The sequence below is a fragment of the Sciurus vulgaris genome (assembly GCF_902686455.1).
Source record: "Sciurus vulgaris genome assembly, chromosome: 6".
Lineage (NCBI taxonomy): Eukaryota > Metazoa > Chordata > Mammalia > Rodentia > Sciuridae > Sciurus > Sciurus vulgaris.
In genome coordinates this window covers 134,781,681-134,801,938 of record NC_136466.1, presented here as the reverse complement: position 1 = coordinate 134,801,938, position 20,258 = coordinate 134,781,681, and the positions used below count along the sequence as shown (strand labels likewise).

Sequence of the window (20,258 nt, the reverse complement as noted above, 5' to 3'; positions counted from 1 at the left end):
AGTACAGTTTCTCTAAACCCTAGGAGATGGTGGGAGGAAGGACTGGAAAGCTATGTTGAGTGAATCATGGTGGACTTTGATTTTTGTCTTAAGGATCTGGGATTGCTTTTTATAGTAATAAAGGATCATCAGGAGTTTTGTGATTAGAGCAAGGCTTTTGTAAGAATAATCCTATAGTTGGGAGAATGAAAGTTGGGAAGATAGAGATGCAGGAGGAAGGGAGGTGTCAGGAAGCAATGGTGATAGTTCAGACAGATGAGAGGAGATCCTGAGCCAGGTGGTGGCATCAAGATAGAAAGAGCTGTGAGACACTGAGGAGAAGAATCCATAGGACTGGTGTAATGGTCAGGGTTCTCCAGAACCAATACATGTGTATGTGCACATGGATAGACGGATGGATGGAGACTTATTTTGAGGATTTGGTTCACTATTATGAAGAATGAGAATTCCCAAGATCTACAGTCAGGAGCTGGAAACTAAGGAGAGCCAGTGGTGTAGTTCCTGTCCAAAAGCAAGACCCAAAGTCAGTGCTTTAGTTGAAGTCTAAAGGCTGCAAAAACCAATGTTCCAGCTTAAGGCAGTCCAAGCAGGGAGTTCTTACTTGGGCTTTTTTTTTTTTTTTTTTTTTTTTTTCTATTCTGATCTTTGATGGGAAGAAGACAGTATTGGGGAGGACAACCTGCTAATTCAAATATAAATCTCATCCGTAAACAGCTTCACAGACACATCCAGAATAATGCTTGACTAAATATCTGGGCATCATTTGGCCCAGTCAAGTTGACAAATAAAATTAAACATCACAGTTGTTAACTAATTGGATGTGGAACTGAGGATGGAAAGAAGGGAGAAGGCACTAAATTTGCCTTACTTGACTATGTGAACCAAAAGAGGAGCAGTTATAACACAAACAGGGAAATGCCAAGGAAGAGCAGAGGTGAGATGGAAAATGAATGAAAACACTGATGTCCCAAAGGACCTGTCAACCCCAAGTCATGTGCTCAGGCGGGGACTTGGGCATAAGGTCAGACCATGTTTTGCATTGAGGTGATCATGAGGGGGAAAGTAGAAAAGGGTGATAAGCAACCTGTTTATACCAAAATAACTACTGGTTTACATCCCAATTGGCATTTTGTGTCTATATAAGTGCATGTATGTGTGTGTGTGTGTCATATATATGTATGTGCTTTAAATGTGTCAATGGGATCATTTACTCTTGCTCCATGAACACCATGATTTTTTTCAGTACAGGAGATTGAACCCAGTGCTCTACCAGTAAGCTATACTCCCAGGGTCTCACTAAGTTACCCAGGCTGGTCTTGAACTTGCAATCCTCCTGTCTCAGTCTCCCAGGTGAATGGGATTGCAGGTGTGCACTACCGTGCAAACTACCATGGTTTTTTAAAAAATATTTTTAGAATTTTAAATTGACACATAGTAATGCATACATATTAATATGTACATATTAATATAATGTATACATAGTAATTATACATAGTAATGGGGTACCGTGTGACATTTCAACACATCAAATCAGAGTAATAGGTATTTCTGTCACTTCGAACATTTATCATTTCTTTAGTATCCTAAAATTTTCTCTGCTGATTTGGGGGTATAGCCCAATGGTAGAGTCCTTGCCAGGCTTGTACAAGACCTTGGGTTCTATCCCTAACACGTCAAAACAAGACAAAGAGAGAGAGAGAGAGAGAGAGAAAGAAGGAAAGTTCTTTCTACTGCCTTTTTTAAAATATTCAATTAACCATTGTCAACCATAGTCATCCTGCTGTGCTATAGAACATTAAGTTATTCCTCCTATATCACCCTAACCCTGACCCCATTTATCAACCTCTCTCCATCACTCCCTCTTGCAAATCCTTCCCAGGCTCTGGTAAACACTTTTATATTCTCCATTTCTTTACTTCTTTGAAATAAGCTTTTTAGCTTTCACATATAAGTGCGAATATGTGGTATTTGTCTACTTCTGTAATTGACTTATTTCACTTAAAATAATGTCTTCCAGTTTCATCAATATTGTTGCGAATGAAAGAATTTCATTCTTATTTTTTATAGCCAAATTGTATTCTACTGTGTATATGTGCCACATTTTCTTTATCCATTCATCTGTTGGTAAACATAAAGATCGATTCCACACCTTGGCTGTTGTGAACAGAGGTGCAGTAAACATGCAGGTGCAGATGTTTCTTCAACATACGAATTTCAATTTCTTCTAAACATCATGATTTGTCAGTGCCATGAATTATAGATATTTTCAATCCAACATATATTAATATTCTCACTTTTAAAGACTATGTAGAATTCCATTCTATAGCAATAGCATAAATTCTTTAACTCAATCCTCTTTGATTAGTGTTTGAGTTATTTCTAAAGTTTTGCTGTCATTTATAATGATACAGAGATTATCCTTTTCCATACATCTTTGCATCCTTGTATGACTTTTCATATTCCTAGAAGTTAGCTCTCTTCGTCAGAAGGCATGCATGGAAAAGTTACAATGTACAGTGCCTGATTGAAAGGCAGCTTTTGAATCTTTACTTATAAAAGTAGATAACTTATAAAAGTTATCTACTTAAAAAAGTATAAAAGTAGAACGAGAATGAAAAACAAAAGAAAAGTCTCAGAGGGAAACAAGGGGCCAGAGATTGAGGCAGGAGACAAGGTTAGGAAGAATGAAGAATTTGGATAAAGCCGTACTGGGAGAAGAATTCAAAAGGGAGTGACCGTGCTGAGAGGGTCCCAGAGGGTCTGTAAAGGCTACTGGATTGGTCAGCTTTGAGCTGCTTCATAGGAGTGTGGGTTCAAATGTTTTCTAATAGAGAGGAAGTGGGTGGGACCATGAGAAGAGAATGGGCTTCAGGATCAAAATAGTGTGCTTCAAATCCTCATTTGGGCATCTGACTTCATATATACTACTTATCCCTATTTGTCCTCAGTTGCCTCATCTATAAATTAGAGCTAATGATTCTTAGAATCGTTGGGAAAATTAGAAATACCACATGTGAAATGCAAGGCACATGGTAGCTACTCAGCAAACCATAGGTATCATGAGTACAGCTTTATTTTTTAACTTAAATTTATTTCAGAAGGAAATTTAGTATCATAATAATTAAATCTGATATCACCTGCTCAGAACTTCATGATAAAAATATAAGAATATGATAAAAATATGAACATAGTAATAATAGAATGGTAAAAATAAATACAATGCAAACAAATTTAAAAGTTTCAAAGGAAAATTACTGAACAACAGAAAAAGCAATTGGGAAAAAAAAAAAAAAAAAACTGCTAACAAATAGTCCAACACTTCCTCTTTGCCTTAATTAGAATCCAGGGGGAACTGAAATGAAAATAGTTTTTTTATGCACTGAATAATGATTCAGTGCTATTTAAGGCTGTTTCCAAGCCCTAAAACTATTTCATGCCTCTAGATTGTTAAAGGCTCCACTTTAGGAAACCCTGACTTCATCCATCCATCCATGTCTTACAAATGAGAATATGGAGAGCCAGAAGTGACTGTCCTAAGGTCATGGCAGAGACAGGTTGAGAACTGGGCTTTCTTCTCGAACCATCAGGCTTCCTCCGGATTTCAGCATAATGTGACCTTGGTTAGCTAGCCAAAGCTAGCCAGGTACTGCTGCCTCCTCATATCTTGGGCACTCTTCCTCCTTTCAGCAATATTCCCAAGGAGTGTACAGGGGAATTCTAGCCCTATTAGGGAAGTGAGGTTACTCTTTTCATCTTCTTTCTTTCTCTGGGGCTTCATGGTTTTTCATTTCTTCCTCCTGTGAAGACTGTCCCATCTTTCTATTTGTTTGGAAGACTGACTTTCTATTCTTATGTATTTAACGGTACATCATGGCCGAGAACGGCCATTGCCAGTCCCACAGCCACTTAACCCCTCGACTCTCTTGTCCATCTGCATCCCACTAGTCCCATCCTATGTAGGTTTAAATTTTGAGAGGATATATTGTTCACTGGACACTGATGATGGGCTACCTTTGAGTGAAGGCAGCTGCAGTCTTTAGGGCCATGTGCCCAGCACACTCTCAGCAGAGCCCAAGTTCCAGAGCAATGTCTCTGAGGAGGGAGAATTGAGAGGGCAGCAAGTTGGTGGACACATCTACCACAGAGCCAGTGACCTGCTAAGCTGAGCCATCTCCTTAAGATTGGAGAGCTCTCATTTTGTGGAGAGGTTGCTATGTGAGGAGGACAGAAGGAAAAGGCACAATAATAACAATTGGTATTTATATAGTGACTCAAGTTCCAAGGCTTCTTGTCTGTAATGTTATCGAATTAACTTCATACTAGAGCCCCTGAGTTTCAGAGGCCATGGTGTTTCCCTGCTGTGCAGATAGGGATCTGTGTGATCACATTGACATGCTCACCTAGCCTGCCAAAAGCACAGCACACCCCTGGTTAGGGATGGTATGAATGAAAGAAGGCAGGAAAGTAGATAGTCATTTGCACAAATGTGACCCCATACAAAGCCAACATGCCCCGAATTTCATCAGGTTTTCTAGGAAACATGAACAGGCTGGATAAGATAATGGAAGTGATTCCCAGGAAAGCAGAGCATTTTAGTGCCAGGCGAAACTAAAAAACAAAAGGCACCAGCTGCTCTGGTTCTCTTGGAAGAAGGTTCCAACATGGGCCTCTGCTAACTGAGTTTATTTTTATACTACCAGCTTAAATTCCCTTGGGTCCTGCAAGTGGATAGGGCAGGCTGAGAGCCATCATGAGCTGCTTTTAGGCTGGTGAGCAATTTCTCAAAAGAGATGACATGCTCAGTTTCTGAATATTTTATGTCCCATCTGTTGTCACCAACAAAAGGAAAAGGGGCAACAGGTGACTACGCTTTTTTCTGTTGCTGCCCTTACTGACCTCCTACTCCCTTTTACTTTTGTCTCATGTTTCCAGGATCTTTTCTTCTTCTCTTTCAGTTTACTTATTCATTGGCTAATTCATTCCTTTTTAAAAAACAGCAATATATGATAAACATCTCCTAAGCACATGCTTTGTTCTGGACCTTACGGAGATAAGTAAGAGACACCTCTTGTCTGATAGGAACTCATGACCATTTCATGGAGACAGACAGGAAACAACTGATAAGTGCTGTCACACAGTAAGGCAGCAAAGGTGTGCCTACCAGGGCTATACAGAATCCTGAAGAAGTTTGTTGATCAGGAAAGGCTTACACTAGGTTTTGAGTTTTGAGGAGACATTGAGGGGAAAGAGAATTCCCAGAAGACAGATAGGAATTAAATTTCATGAGGTACGAACCAGTGCAGGGGGTATCAGGAATAATTCAATGAAGTTGGAGTGTGGGGTACCCACAGGGTGGTGGGAGATAGGATGGGTGATGTAGGCAGGGACTTGATCACAGAGAATCTTCTTGCGTATTTGAATTTTTTCATTTAGGAATTGGGGAGCAACTGAAGAGCTTTAAACAAGAGATTAATACAAGGGGTTAATATGATTTGATTTTAGTGAGGAAGGTGAATTAAAATTGGGGACTCTCAAGAGTCAAGAAAGCTAGAACAAAAAGTATTGGTCCAATGGTCCAGATGAATGAACATGTCCATTACAACTAGGGAGCAGCAGTGAGGTTGGAGAGAGAAGGACGCATTTGAAAACATGTTTTAGAATATTAGAAACCCTGGGGATCAATTAGATGGGTAGAGCAGGAAGAAACAAGGCATAAGAAGTATTGACGATGATGCCCTTGCTTCGAGTTTTAATAACTTTGCAGGAAAGAACAAATTGCAAGAGAGGAAAAGGATCTGAGAGTAAAGATTTGGGAGCACAGACTTGGAGGTTTATGGAGATCATGACTAAGAAGTAACAATTTGGGATTTAACAAAATCCAAATTATAGTAAAAATCTTGGGGGTTTTAGTTGCAAGCTCCTTGGTGTCAGATAATGTATCATATGAAACTTAGGGTCCCCCACATGCATTAAAAATATCAAACATTTGACAAATATTTAGTGAATTAAATTCATGAATTTCTCATGAAAGCCTGGCAGTGTTGGGGAGGGCCTGGTAGAGAGAGTGGCCCAGGATGCCCTGCGGTTGGTGCTGTGAGCTGGAACTAACTCAGTCTGTAGTAGAGCTTAGTGAAGAAGTCCTGCTGGTTTTAAGAAAGTGATCTCTCCTTTTGCATATAGTCATTAAAATAGTAGTTTAAAATTATATTCTCTTACTTTAAAAATGGTTAGTTGTGACTTTAAGAATTTATTCTAAAAATAAGTCTAATAATGGAAATATTTTAAACCAAAATGTCCATCATGGTGTTATTTATAGTGTTAAAGACTAGAAGTAACTTAGAGGATCCAATGATACAGGGGATCGTCAAGTCAATTAAACTAGACACTGTCAGTAGGTTCCATGGCCACTAGAAATCATGGTTATGGAGACTCTATCATGGAAGGTGTCTGGGACATAGTGGTAGGTGGAAAAAGCAGCAGATAAAAAAGTGTGCACTGTGACACTCATACCCTAGGTGCTTGCAATGACTAAAGGAAATCATTCACTCCACCAGTATTTGCTGAGCACTTACTTTTGTTGAAAATAGACTGTAGGGATCAAAGGCAGAAAAGCAGAGGTCAGCTAGGAGCCTATTATGTATAATCACCCAGGCAAGACCCTTGGTGCCTTGCATCAGGAGTGTGGCGGAGGAAGTGGCTGGACTCTGACCACATTTAGAAGGTAGAGAGGGTAACAGGATCTGCTGACAGATTGAATATGGAATATGAAAGAGTCTGGGCGACTACAACAAGAGTCTTTGCATTTACTGAAATGGGGAAAACGGTGGGAGGCATACCTGTGGGCAGGCAGAGATCAATAGCACAGTATTGAACCTGCTGTGTTTGGCACGCCTGTTGCACACCTAAACACTACAGAATAAATGCTGTTGGTGCCTTACCATTTCAGCACATGCAGGCCTGACCTGCTAGGACCTGCTCTACCTGTTCATGTCCCCTGGTGTATTTTGTGTATAGACACTATTCTAGGAACTGGGGATGTAGCAATGAACAAAACCGACAGCCATTTCTCTCCTTATGGAGCTTATTATATTCCAGTGATGGAGACAAAGGAGAAGTGAGTAAAATAGTTGTTGTGTTGTGTAGTGATGAGTGGTCAGGAGGAAACTAGAGCAGAAGGAGAGGTAGCAAGCATGGAGGGCTACAGTGTTTAGGTAAATCAGCCAGGGACAGCCTTACCAAGGAGGTCATAGTTGAACTGTCAGAAATGTGGCAAAGTAAAGAGGCAGAGGGGATGGCAAGCATGAGCATGCCAAGGTGAGAGTGTGCCTGCATTGCTCTTGGATCAGCTGAGGGGCATCAGGGCAGAGAGTAGCAGGAGCCAATGGTGCAGGGCCAAGTGTGTCGTAGTAAGAACTTTGTTTTTTCCTATGAGTGAAAGAGAGCCACTGGGGGGAGCCAGGAGGGACATGATCTGGCTTACTCTTTAACAGGATCACTCTGGCTTCTTTGTTGAAAATAGACTATAGGGATCAAAGGCAGAAAAACATAGGTCAACTGAGAGCCTATTACAATAACCCCGGCAAGACCCTGGTCGGCTTGAACCAGGAATGGGGCAGAGGAATGGTGAGAAGTGGCTGGGCTCTGGCCACATTTAGAAGGTAGAGAGAATAACAGGATCTACTGACAGATTGAATGTGGAATATGAAAGAGTCTAGGCAACTACAACAGGAGTATGCATTTACTGAAATGGGGAAAATGGTGGGAGGCACATCTGTGGGCAGGCAGAGATCAAGAGCACAGTATTGGGGCTGCAGTTGTGGCTCAGTGGTAGAGCGGTTGCCTGGCATGTGTGACGCCCTGGGTTTGATCCTCAGCACCATATATAAATAAATAGATTTTAAAAAGGTCCATCGACAACTGGAAAAAAAAAAAAAAAAAAAAAGAGCACAGTATTGAACTTGCTGCTTTTGGCACACCTACCACACACCTATATACTACAGAGCAAATGTTATTGGTGCCCTACCATTTCATCACATGCAGCCTGACCTTCCTCTGCCAATCTCTCCATCTCTTTCTCTACCTGCTAGAGCCTGCCTACCTGTTCCTGTCCACTGGTACATTATGTGTATATACCACCGGTTGCTTATTCTACTGTTGATGATGTGGGCAGTTGAGAGTTTGGGGCTATTGTGAATAATGCTATGATCTTCATGTGTTTTATCTTGCTGTAACAGAATAATTCAGATTGATTTATAAAATACAGAAAATGATGTTTCACAGCTGTGGGTGCTAGAAAGTTCAAGATCAAGGCTCTGGCATCTGGTGAGGTCTTCCTTACTACGTCCATGGTGGAAGGTAGAAAAGGGAAAGAGAAAAAAAATTCACTCCTGCAAGCCCTTTCTGTAGTGTCATTAATCCACTCATAAGGGCAGAGACCTCATGACCTAAACACCTACCGAAAAGGCCCTAGCTCCCAACTCTGTTGCATGGAGTTTGGGTTTCCAACACATAAATTTCAGGGGACACATTCAGACCATAGCAGTTACTATGAACATTCCAGCACGAATCTTTTGATAAACAAATGTATGTGTTTCTATTGGGAAGAATTTTTTTTTTTTTTTTAACGTGAGGGAAAGCATTAATGTATTCTAATGGAAGTGATCAAATAGAAAGAGGAAAGCTGATGATGCAGAAGAGAATGAAAAAATTGTGCAGGATTGTTCTTGAGAAGATAGAAGAAGGAATGTGTGCAGCATGTAAAGGAGTCTTGGCTGACCTTTAGATAGGAGGAGGAAGCATTTATCCAAAGTGACAGGAAGACAGAGTTGGTTGGATGATGTGGTGGGAAGAACTTGAGAAGATTCTTTTCTGTTGCTTTCTTTACTCAAAGTGAGAAGCAAGGTCCTCAGCTATGAGTGAGGAGCAGGAGAAGGTATCAGAAAGTTGACAAGAGAGGAAGCCATCAAAGAGACATTTGGAAGTGTAGGAGGGTTATTGGACCAGGGAGACACAGTATATCTGACCAGAGGTGAGTGATCCTACGTGCACAGTGAGACACATGTTATATTCAGCTTCGTGGGTACAGGCAGGCAGTGAGCAGGTGGGGAATTGAATTTAACCAGGTCTCTCATTTAGCCGAGTGAACTCAACAAGGTGAGAGGGGGGCAGAGGAATTGAGGGAGTGTGCAGAACTTTGATGGCAGTAATTAAGATTCTCCTCCAGTGAATCATCCTTGGAGTTGCTCAACCTAGAATCTTGAACTCTTCCTCAGTCCCCAACAGCCACACATTAGGTCCTATTGATATTATCTCCTAAAGATGTCATCTTTGCCTACCTGGATGAAACCCCTTAATTCCTCTCCTTCATTCACACTTACATCACTCCCCACCACTGCAGCCAGAAGGGATCTTTTAGAAAAGTCCAGTCTGATCATTTAGCCCTGTGTTATAGTTTGGATGTGAGGTGTACTCCAAAAGTTCACATGAGACAATGCAAGAAGGTTCAGAGCAGAAATGATTGGGTTGTGAGAGTCCTAACCCGATCAGTGAGTTAATCCCCTGATAGGGATTAACTGAGTGGTAACTAAAGGCAGGTAGGGTGTGGATAAAAGGGGTGGCCCTGGGTGTGTGGCTTTGGGGTATATATTTTGTACCTAGGGCATGAAGTCTCTCTCTGCTTTCTGATCATCATATGAGCTGCTTCCCTCTGCCACATTCTTCCACTATGATCTTTTTCTACACCTCAGGCCCTAAGAAATGGAGCCTGCTGTCCATGGACTGAGACCTCTGTAACTGGGAGCCCTCAAATAAACTTTTCCTCCTCTAAAGTTCTTCTTGCTGGGTCTTTTAGTCACAGCAGTGAAAACACTAGCTAAAACACCCTGCTTACAACCTTCCAATGATCCCTCACTGTTCTTAAGTGAGCTCTCAAATGTGATTCCCAAGATCTTGGCCCTGACTAGTCTCCAGCATCAGCTTGGCTTATATTTTCCTTTAATACCTCATATTATCCCAGGGGTGCCCAAAATGATTCACCGCCATGAGGGGGAAAATAAGTACCTTCATTGTTATTTATTTGTAATTGTATCTTTTTTATTTCAGTGAATATGCATATTTAAAATGTATATTAGTAGTACATGTTCACAATTTATAAATAAATATACATATATTAGGGTAGCGTTCAGAAATGTCTTATGATTAGAAAAACTCGTAGACCATTACCCTAAGATATCAGGTTCTTTCCTGCCTCAAGATCCTCTCTTCTGGGGCTGGGGATATAGCTCAGTTGGTAGAGTGCTTATCTCACAAGCATAAGGCTCTTGGTTTGATCCCCAGCACCGCAAAAAAATAAAAAAATAAAAATTAAAAAAAAATCCTCTCTTCTACTCATCCCTGCTTTTAGAACCTCTCTTTATTGCCTCTCCTCTGCTTTCCTCCAGATAATTCTTAGTCAAACTCTAGGAAAATTGTTAAAAATCTTCCTTGACCCCCCAAACTAGGGTTACATTCCATTTTATGCTCCTATTGTACCAGCACTTTTCCCCCAGGCCCACCACACCAAATGTCTTTCTTCCAACCCCCCAGGTCCATTCTCTACCCTTCTTCACCCTGCTTTCTGACCCAGACTACATGGTGTTCTTAGTCCTCTGGGTTGAAGGAGAAGATCTGGTGCCTATTCCCCTAGCTCCTCACTACAAGGATGAGTCAGGCTAGCTGTGTGTCTGGAAGGACCACCTCCGCTCTATGTCACACACTTTATTCCTTTTTTTTTTTGGTACTGGGGATTTAACCCAGGGGTGCTTAACCACACCCAGCTCCTCCTTTTTTATTTTTGATTTTGAGACACGGTCTTGCTAAGTTGCTGAGGCTGATCTTGAACTTGTAATCCTTCTGCCTCAGCCTCCTGAGTCACTGGGATTACAGGCGTGCACTACCATGCCCAGCTACACAATATACTTTCTAGGTTCTAATATCTGTTCCCACCCCTTATCCCTCATCCTATAAACATATTTTGTTTGGTCTAATTTATGTTTGAAAATTTGAATTTGTTGCTAATACTTATTCATTGGAAGCTTTTGCATAAAAATTCAGATGTCCAGCTTCTCTTTAAAAAATAAAAATTGGAAAATTTCACAATACTAGATCTACATTCCAAACAGTAACTATCATCTCAACTTGAGTAGCAGCTTTCTCTTCATATCAGGTCAGGTGTACCTCAGGACTCCACAGTCCCCACTAACTCCCTGCTGCTTAAATGAGTCTGCTCTGCTCTTACGGTGGGGCCTCTAGACTTTGACTTTGCAAGTGTGGTTTAAAGAATGTGCTGCCCTCTAGGTGGGACCTGTGTCAGTCACTTCATCAGATGTGGAGAAAGGAGAGTTGACTTTTCAAATCTATCTACTTCCCTTCCTGTCCCCTGCCACCACTAGAGGGTCCTCTGGACTGTGATAACCATGTCCTGGATCACTGCCGAGGTCCCAGGCCAGCTGCTGTTCTATAGACCTCCCACATTGCAGCCAGCCAGCTCTTTTAAAGTGGAGTCGGATTCCAACATTCTCCTTTAAAACCTTAGGTTTTTCCATTACCATACAGATAAAGGCAGCCTTTCCTGTAGGTAGGTTATCTGTCTCTGCTAGCTCTCCATCACTGTTTTCCGTCACTGTTTCCCAGCACAGCAGGCTTCTCTCAGGTCCTCAAGAACACCCAGGCCATCCCCACAGGCTTCCCCCCTCACCGCTTGATCACAGTTCAGTGTCCTTGCTTAAGGCAGCCTTTCCATTCTTTATCCATGTCCCTTCCTAGCATCTACCACACATATCATAAGGGGTTTTTCCAAAGTCTTTCTCTCCCTCTGAATGGTAAGAACAGTGTGTGTCTCCACAGTGCACATCTGGTGCGTAGCATGCACTTAGGAAATGTTGAAGGAGTAGTTTTGGAGACCTAGTTCTTCATGGAGCTGCAGGTTTTACCACTGAGCAACAATTTGGAATATCAGGACTTTTAAATATACAGTTATGCTATAAGGCATGGGTATAATGGAATTTAATGTGAAGTGAAGTGATAAAGGCACCTAGGGAGCAGGATTTTAGGAAGCACTGACTCTCACAACAACCCCTGCCTCACTCTAGTCCTGGTCCACGGGGCCAGCAGGTCGGGTAGGGAGGGGGACTCTTTGTTAATAGCCATGAAAATGAAAGAGAGAGGGAGAAGAAGGGAAGGGAAATAAAAACCAGGATTGTGTTAAAGGCAGGTCCCACACCCACTGCCAAATGAACCTTGAATACCTACAATGTGTGAAACTACAGTTCCTTCGGGGAAGTGAGGAGCGGCAAGTTGTGATAAGTACTGTGTTATGGTTTGGATGTGAGGTATCCCCCCAAAACTCATGTGTGAGACAATGCAAGAAGGTTCAGAGGAGAAATGATTGGGCTGTGAGAGCCTTAACCCAATCGTGAATTAATCCCCTGATAGGTGTTAACTGAGTGGTAACTGAAGACTGGTAGGGGTGGCTGGAGGAGGTAGAACATTGGGGGCATGGCTTTGGGATATATATTTTGGAGCTGGAGAGTGGAGACCCTCTTTCTGCTTCCTAATCAATATGTGAGCTGTTTCCCTCTGCCATACTCTTCCACCATGATGTTCTGACTTTCTCAAACCCAAGGAATGGAGCCAGCCTTCTATGAACTAAGACCTCTGAAACCATGAGCCCTCAAATCAACTTTTCCTCCTCTATAATTGTTCTGGTCAGATCTTTTAGTCACAGGGGCAAAAAAGTTTACTAAAATATACTGTAACAGAGTCTGATCAGTGTTGGGGAAAACCAAGGAGCACCCCTTTTCCAAGGAGTATATGAAATCAAAGGATGGAATTCATTATTTTAGTCCTTACAAAAACAGCTCATCCAACAGGTGACACCAAAGGAGAAACTTCTGTTTCAGGTGAACAACTGAAGGGAATCTTAACCCTAATGACTAAAAAGCAGAACAGATGTGCCCAAGGAGGAAGAATGCCCCAAGGATTGGAGGTCCGTTTCCTGGGGCCGATCGCCAGCCATGATGACCTAAGCCCTGGGTGCTTTGCTCCTTTATTGTTTACCCCTTACTGCTCAGTATTACCTCTACCAAGGAAGTGCTGGCCACATCAGACACCAGTGAACGCTGCCTTTTTTAATTCCAGAAGCCCAGATGGACCTTCTTTTGGGGGTGTGGGGAATCAAACCCAGGGTCCTGCCCGTGCAAGGCACCAGTGCTCTACTGCTGAGCTACACCCCTGGCCCTTGGATGGACCTTTTTTAATATACTGATAACACTCTTATTTTGAATTGGTGGCATCTATCTTCATGCTGATAACCACTGTGCCGAAGTTCTTTACAGCAGTCGTTTTGCAAGTAGGTCAGACAGGTACTCTGTGCTCTTGTTCTGTTTACTTTCCTGGTCACTTTTTATTATCTAATAAAAAGTCTGGTCCAGTTTGAACAAAAATATGAATGATGTTTTATCACGGAATCAAAATTCATTTTTTAACAGTAACCATTTTCATTATATAATCTATATTTATTGTAGAAAAATTAGAAAATACCAAAAAGCCAAACTTTACAGAAAACCATCTATATTTCCCCAATTAGAAAGTACCCTTTTAAATATTTTGATGAATATCCTGCCAGATTTTTCTATGTAAATGTATATTTGTATTTTTTCCTCTCTTGTATAATTAGCATCTTTTCATATCAATAAAGATCAACATCATAGAAAAGATCAACCTCATTATGTGCTATTATAAAGATAAATGAAGTACACTTTAACATGTCTTTTTAAATTGTATTTTTATTGGCATATTACAATTATACATAATATTGTGATTCATTGTTACATATTATTATATGCACACAACATAATTTGGTCAATTTCACCATCTCTTGCTGGAAACTTAAGCTCTTCTCAGTATCACAGAAATCTTTTATACATACATTCTTGTATACACATCAGATTATTTTTTCAAGATTAATTGCTAAAAGGAAAATGACTGGGTCAAAATGTGTAACTATTTTTTTAAATTTTTTTTTTAGTTGTCTTTAGACCTTTATTTTGTTTTTATGTCCTGCTAGGGATTGAACCCAGTGCCTCGTGCATGCTAGGCGAGCACTCTACCACTGAGCCACAACATGTGTAACTATTTTTAAGAGTTTCAATAAAAATACCAAACTGCAGTCCAGAACCATCTTACCAATTAATCCCCCACCAGCCAATGTCCTCTTGCCTTTACCAACCCTCAGTAAACACTGGGCACTGGTTTCTGATACATACCAGGCACTGACAAGGTCAAATAAAGCATAGTCACTCAGGAGAGGCAGAAAGATGGGGATTTGAAAATCACAGGCCAGTGTAGAGTACACTGGATATCATGGTCATCCTAGGATGGGGGTCATGTCTTAATTCTAACACTGACCTTGAAGGACTATCTGAAGTTAACTGAGTGAAGAACAGAGAAGGAAGAAGTGACAGAGAGAATGATCCAGGAAGAGGAAAGGCCCCAGGCATAATTCTGTAATGGTTGAACTAAAGGGCATAAGGGAATTTAGGGATGATGGACAGAATTGTGGACAATGAGGCTGACAAGAGAGGTTGGTCTCATCAAGGAAGGCTCTCTGAGCCAAACAAGGGAGAATTTGATTTTATTTTTAAAAATCAAATGAAAATCATAACTGAAAACTCCCTTGGGAGGCAGGAGTTGGCACTAAAACCTGCATGGGGAAGATCCAAGTAAGGCGCACTGATGAAATTCCACAATTGCTTTGTTGTTCTCATCAAGCTCTGTGGACTTGAGAACCACCACTCAACCTCTTTGTCTAGTAAAATAAAGGAACCCATCTAGGATTCTCCCAGTTATAAATACCTATTTCTCCTGTCGCATCCTTTTTTTGTTGTTTTGTTTTCAGAGAAGGTGGCCATTAAGATCCTGGACAAGACCAAGTTAGACCAGAAAACCCAAAGGCTACTCTCTCGTGAAATCTCCAGTATGGAAAAACTGCACCATCCCAACATTATCCGCCTTTACGAAGTCGTGGAGACCCTATCCAAGCTCCACTTGGTGATGGAGTATGCAGGGGGCGGGGAACTCTTTGGGAAAATCAGCACTGAAGGGAAGCTCTCTGAACCAGAAAGCAAACTCATCTTCTCCCAGATCGTGTCTGCCGTGAAGCACATGGTGAGCAGGGGTGAGGACTGAGCCTTGCCCCCATTTCAACCAGCATTGGGAACATGGGGCTTTAGTTTGCCATTACTTAAGCATCCTGGGGGGCTTTAGTTCTGCAAGGGCAGCCAGTAGTGCCTTCTGTGAGAGTCAGAAGTCTGGCCGGGATCATGCTTCGTGCCTCCTAAGTAACATCTAGGGGTCTCCAGTAACATGACAGCTTTCTAGCTTCTCCAGAAGTTGGCAGGAGTCAATCAGAGCAGCTGAATTAAACACCACCCACTCACTGGTCATTATCATTTCTCAAACTTCATGTTCGACTGCCAGGATGCTGGCTCCTCACTGCTTCTTAGTCTTCAAACTTAATCCTGTCTAGGATGCCTTTTTCCCTCTTCTCATGTCTCACATTCCAAATCCTATCCACATGACCAGCTCAGTTCCCTTATCTCTAAAACTAGCTTCAACCTCATGTCAGCTCACACTAAACTTTCTTGCTGTCAATGAGCACCAAGTTCTTACTGCCTCTGTGCCCAGCACATTCTTGATTATGTCATTCTTATTTTATTCTCTGATTATTTATTTAGATAAATCTGGACTCCCTAGTTCATACAAATCTGCACTCTCCCCAGTTCCTCCAAGAGCTGGTTCTTTGTGCCCCATTATTCACCATATTGCTGGGCACACGGGAGGAACTTGACTTGTACACCTACTCCTAGATCTGGTGGGAAAGCAGACGAGAATCCTGCAGTGAGAGTGGAGACCTGAGTCCAGAGACCTATGCCCTGCTATTTCTCCCAGTAATCTGGTTTCTAAAGAGTAAGGATGAATTAAAGACATAGATTCAGATTTCATTGTTTGTTTATGTGCAAGAACCATACTGAGCACTGTTGATACAACATCATAAACAGTTCTCACACCAACCTTATGAGGTGGTTATCAATATGGCATTTTACAAAGAAGGAAATTGACATTCATATCAAGTAGCTGAAGTAACATAAAACCACTTCCCAAGCGCTTCCCAAGAGCCCTTATGACTGAATAGGTCAAGAGTTTTGAGAAGATTATTGACCTGGATCCAGAGTGCAAGGGTAGGAGGGGACACACACTCGCAACCCACAGTGGGACCTGTTGCTACAAACCCTGAATGCAGCCTCCTCCCTTCTACTGAATTGTGTAGAAATAAAGAAATCTCCCAGAAGGAGTGTGGTCGGGAGGTTGGAGGAAGGCCCCACTCATTCCTTTTCTTGGTCCCAGTCAAAATATTACTCCATGAGAAAAATCCAGATAAGACTCAAAAACTAAGAACTCATGTTTTAGAGTGTGTAGTTTTGTAAGATCTGGGTCTTATTTCTGGAACAAATTCCTGAGTCCGCATGAGTGGAACAGACTCCAACCCCTGCCCCGTGGATGAATGGAACCTTTGGTCTATTTAGGAGGTGTGGGTGTTACATTGGGCTAAAGGTTACTACAGGGTGTGCTAACATGACTTAAGTTGCTCTCCCTTGAATTTCTGTTATTATACCACCATCACCTCACTGTTTCAAATCAACTGACACATCTTTTTATTTTGGTAATTTACTTTGAAACTTACTTTCCTCCTCCACATGTCTTCTTCCACAGCATGAAAACCAAATTATTCACAGGGATCTGAAAGCAGAGAATGTGTTCTATACCAGTAACACTTGTGTGAAGGTGGGTGATTTTGGATTCAGCACAGTAAGTAGAAAAGGTGAAATGCTGAACACCTTCTGCGGATCTCCTCCCTACGCCGCCCCTGAGCTTTTCCGCGATGAGCACTACGTGGGTGTTTACGTGGATATCTGGGCCTTGGGGGTGCTTTTGTATTTCATGGTGACAGGCACAATGCCGTTTCGGGCAGAGACCGTGGCCAAACTGAAGAAGAGCATCCTCGAAGGCTCCTACAGCGTGCCCCCCTACGTGTCCGAGCCCTGCCACCGGCTCATCCGCGGAGTTCTTCAGCCCGTGCCCTCGGAGAGGTACGGAATCAACTACATCATGAACAACGAGTGGATGAAAGGGGTGCCGTGCCCCACCCCTTTGGAACCTTTCCAACTGGATCCTAAACATTTGTCAGAAACCAGCACCCTCAAAGAAGAAGAAAATGAGGTGAAAAGCACTTTAGAACATTTGGGTATTACAGAAGAGCACATCCGAAACAACCAAGGGAGAGATGCTCGAAGCTCAATCACAGGGGTCTATAGAATCATTTTACATAGAGTGCAAAGGAAAAAGGCTTTGGAAAGTGTCCCCATAATGATACTACCAGACCCTAAAGAAAGAGACCTTAAAAAAGGGTCCCGTGTCTACAGAGGCATAAGACACACATCCAAATTTTGTTCGATTTTATAAATGACATCAGACTGTTGGGAATTAACTAAGATCATCGTTGCTGCTTTTAAATTTTTTCATGGACAACTTGGGTGGAGACATTTTTGTAATTTTTAAATAAATTTAAATTTGAGGTATGCATTTTTTTCTCCAAAAAGTCTATTAGCCCAGATTCTGGATTGATTTGGGATCTTGTCGTATTCTCAAACTCTAGCATTCATTCATTTAATCAAGAAATATTTATTCAGTGCCCTTTATGTGCCAGGCACTGTTTAAGTTGCTGATGAAATAGCAAAGACTAAGACAGGTCAGTATACTCTAATACAGGACAAAGGCACTAACAACTATGTTTTTCAAAAAGAAAAATATCAAATAGTTATAGATGCTGTGCAGAGAATTCAAACAGGGTAATCTTATAGTAGGAGCTTGCTACTCTGGATTAGGTGTTTAGGAAGGCCACTCTGAGTACATGACAGTGTGAGAGCTGAAGAAAGAACATGCATGACTTGAAAAAATGCAAAAAGCATTCAGGGCAACTTGGGGTTTTACATTGGGTTCCCCTAAAACAAGCCTAAGCCAAGGCTTCTATGTAGTTTATTTGAGAAGTGATCCCAGAGGTGAGAGTAAGGGACAGGTGAAAGAGGGATAGCCAATATGAAGACACATTATCTAGTTGGCCAGTGGTATGTGTGACTGGTGTAGTCCTGCAGGATCCTCTGAGGAGCCTTCTGCAACACACCTCAGGTGTCTGCCCAGGGCATGAAAGGGGAAAGTACCTATTATTGGTTCCTGTCCACCACCAGTCAGAGTGGCTATTAATGTCACCTGCCCTGCATTTTATACTGCTGTGTGAGTGCCAAGCCTGTACCTTGTGGTTCCCATGCCTTGATGTCAGAGAAACCTTGGAGCAGGAAGGAAGATGTAAGTACACATCATTGACTTGAGACAAGGGATAGTCAAATAGCACGAGGCTATCTAAACTTGCATGGCAATGGTCACTGTCTGGTCTAGTAACTGGAGGAAGCATGGTGGGAAGGACCTGAAGTGGCTCACAGAAGCTGTCTGACACAACCCCCCCCCCCCCCCATGCTCCACTCTGGTCACCCTCTCTTACATGTGCTTTAAAGGAGTGGCATCTGGAAGGACTTAACGCCGTAGGTTAGTAGGAGCTGCAGCTGTGATTCTCAAGCTCTAGAGCATCATAATCATCTGAGGGCGCTCTTAACCAGACTGTGAGGCTTCACCCTCAGATTTTTGGATTCAGTATGTCTGGGGGGCAGGCAAGAATTCACATTTCTAACAAGTTCTCAGGTGATGCTGATGCTGCTTGGGGGGAAGGCTTTTGAGCCCCACTGAGCAACAGTCATTACTGAAGCTGATCCTAAGGCTGTAATTGGACTCATATCTTCCTCTTCAATCGCCCATTCTAATTTTCCCTCACCTTTGGCCAGCATTTCAGCTGGCCATTGGAGGGTGGACTAAACCTTCATCATCAAAGGATCTGAGTCCTCAGTTGCCTTGTCCTTGTCAGACAATAATTGCTGACATGCCTGTTCACCATTATCATGAGGCCCAAAGTGACACACCAGTGATCTCTTGGGTTCCAGACATTCCTCTCCAGCTCCTTATGATAATCAGGGTCAATAATCCCATCAGTATGATATCTCTTTCTTTGCATGCTTGTCCACTGATGTGGGGAGCTTACAGGAATATGTGACAGTCACAGGTTCTAATTTATTAGAACCCTTATTGGATCCCCTGGTGAAGAATTACCTTGGCCCCTAGGAACCAAAATCTCAAGTCAAGCCTAGGTTGTAGGAAAAGGGTTCAAAATCTTCGAGTTACTGATTGTGATGGTGAGATGGGTCAATCCTACTTCTACCTATTGGTTTCTAGACCTGTGTGCTTTACGGATGGAGGACATATATGAGCCATTGCAAATGCATGTATGCTTAGTCCTGGAGGACAGTATGCCAACTCTGCAGGTTGCTGCCTAGCATCTGCATCTTGTGCCTTGTTTTATTCCATTGTTCTATTTATACCAGTTGCTTCCCATTGAGATATATGGTAAAGACAAAGGAATTCTGTGGTCCTGTGCCCATTGCCCCACCTCATTTATTAAAAAAAAAAAAAAAGTGGCCCTTGAGACAATACTGTGCAATACCGTGACAATGAGACTAGCATTCTGTAGTTTTTAGCATTATTATATTGGAGGACACACTGCAGACAATAAAGACAAACCATATCCTGAGTGGATGTCGATTCCAATATTCCAATAAGGATGAATCAATACTGGGCCGTCTGAACTTATGATCCTATGAATTTGATGCTGTCCAGATCATAGGCTAACAGTTCTGCTTGCTTAGTTCTTTGGTATCCCTTAATCAGGTGCTCAGTCTCCTTGGGGACCCAGTAGTATGCCAGGAACTTGAACAGCTCTGTTACAGAAGGCATGGCCTTATTACAGGATCCCACAGGCTTGTGTTGTAACCTTCTACTAGGGCTTGCCAGAGTATTCACAATATCCTTTAAATTTTTTTTTTATTTGTTCTAATTAGTTGTACATGTTAGTAGAATTCATTTATACATTTTGATAAATCATACATAAATGGAGTGTAATTTCTCATTTTTCTGGTTGTACATATTGTAGGATCACATCCTTCATGCAGTCATATATGTACATGAGGTAATAATGTCGGTTTCACTCTACTATCCTTCTT

The 20,258-nt window shown here is 41.9% G+C and overlaps 1 protein-coding gene across 1 annotated transcript in view; it reads left to right on the top strand.

The window, feature by feature from the left end:
• The window catches only part of NIM1K (NIM1 serine/threonine protein kinase), a 56,438-nt gene extending 36,180 nt beyond the window's left edge, over positions 1 to 20,258 (top strand). The window contains exons 3-4 of the mRNA XM_079144895.1: positions 14,936 to 15,204; positions 16,810 to 20,258. Of these exons, the coding sequence (XP_079001021.1) occupies positions 14,936 to 15,204; positions 16,810 to 17,559 (1,019 nt within the window). The 3' untranslated portion in view covers positions 17,560 to 20,258. The remainder of the gene's footprint in view (positions 1 to 14,935; positions 15,205 to 16,809) is intronic.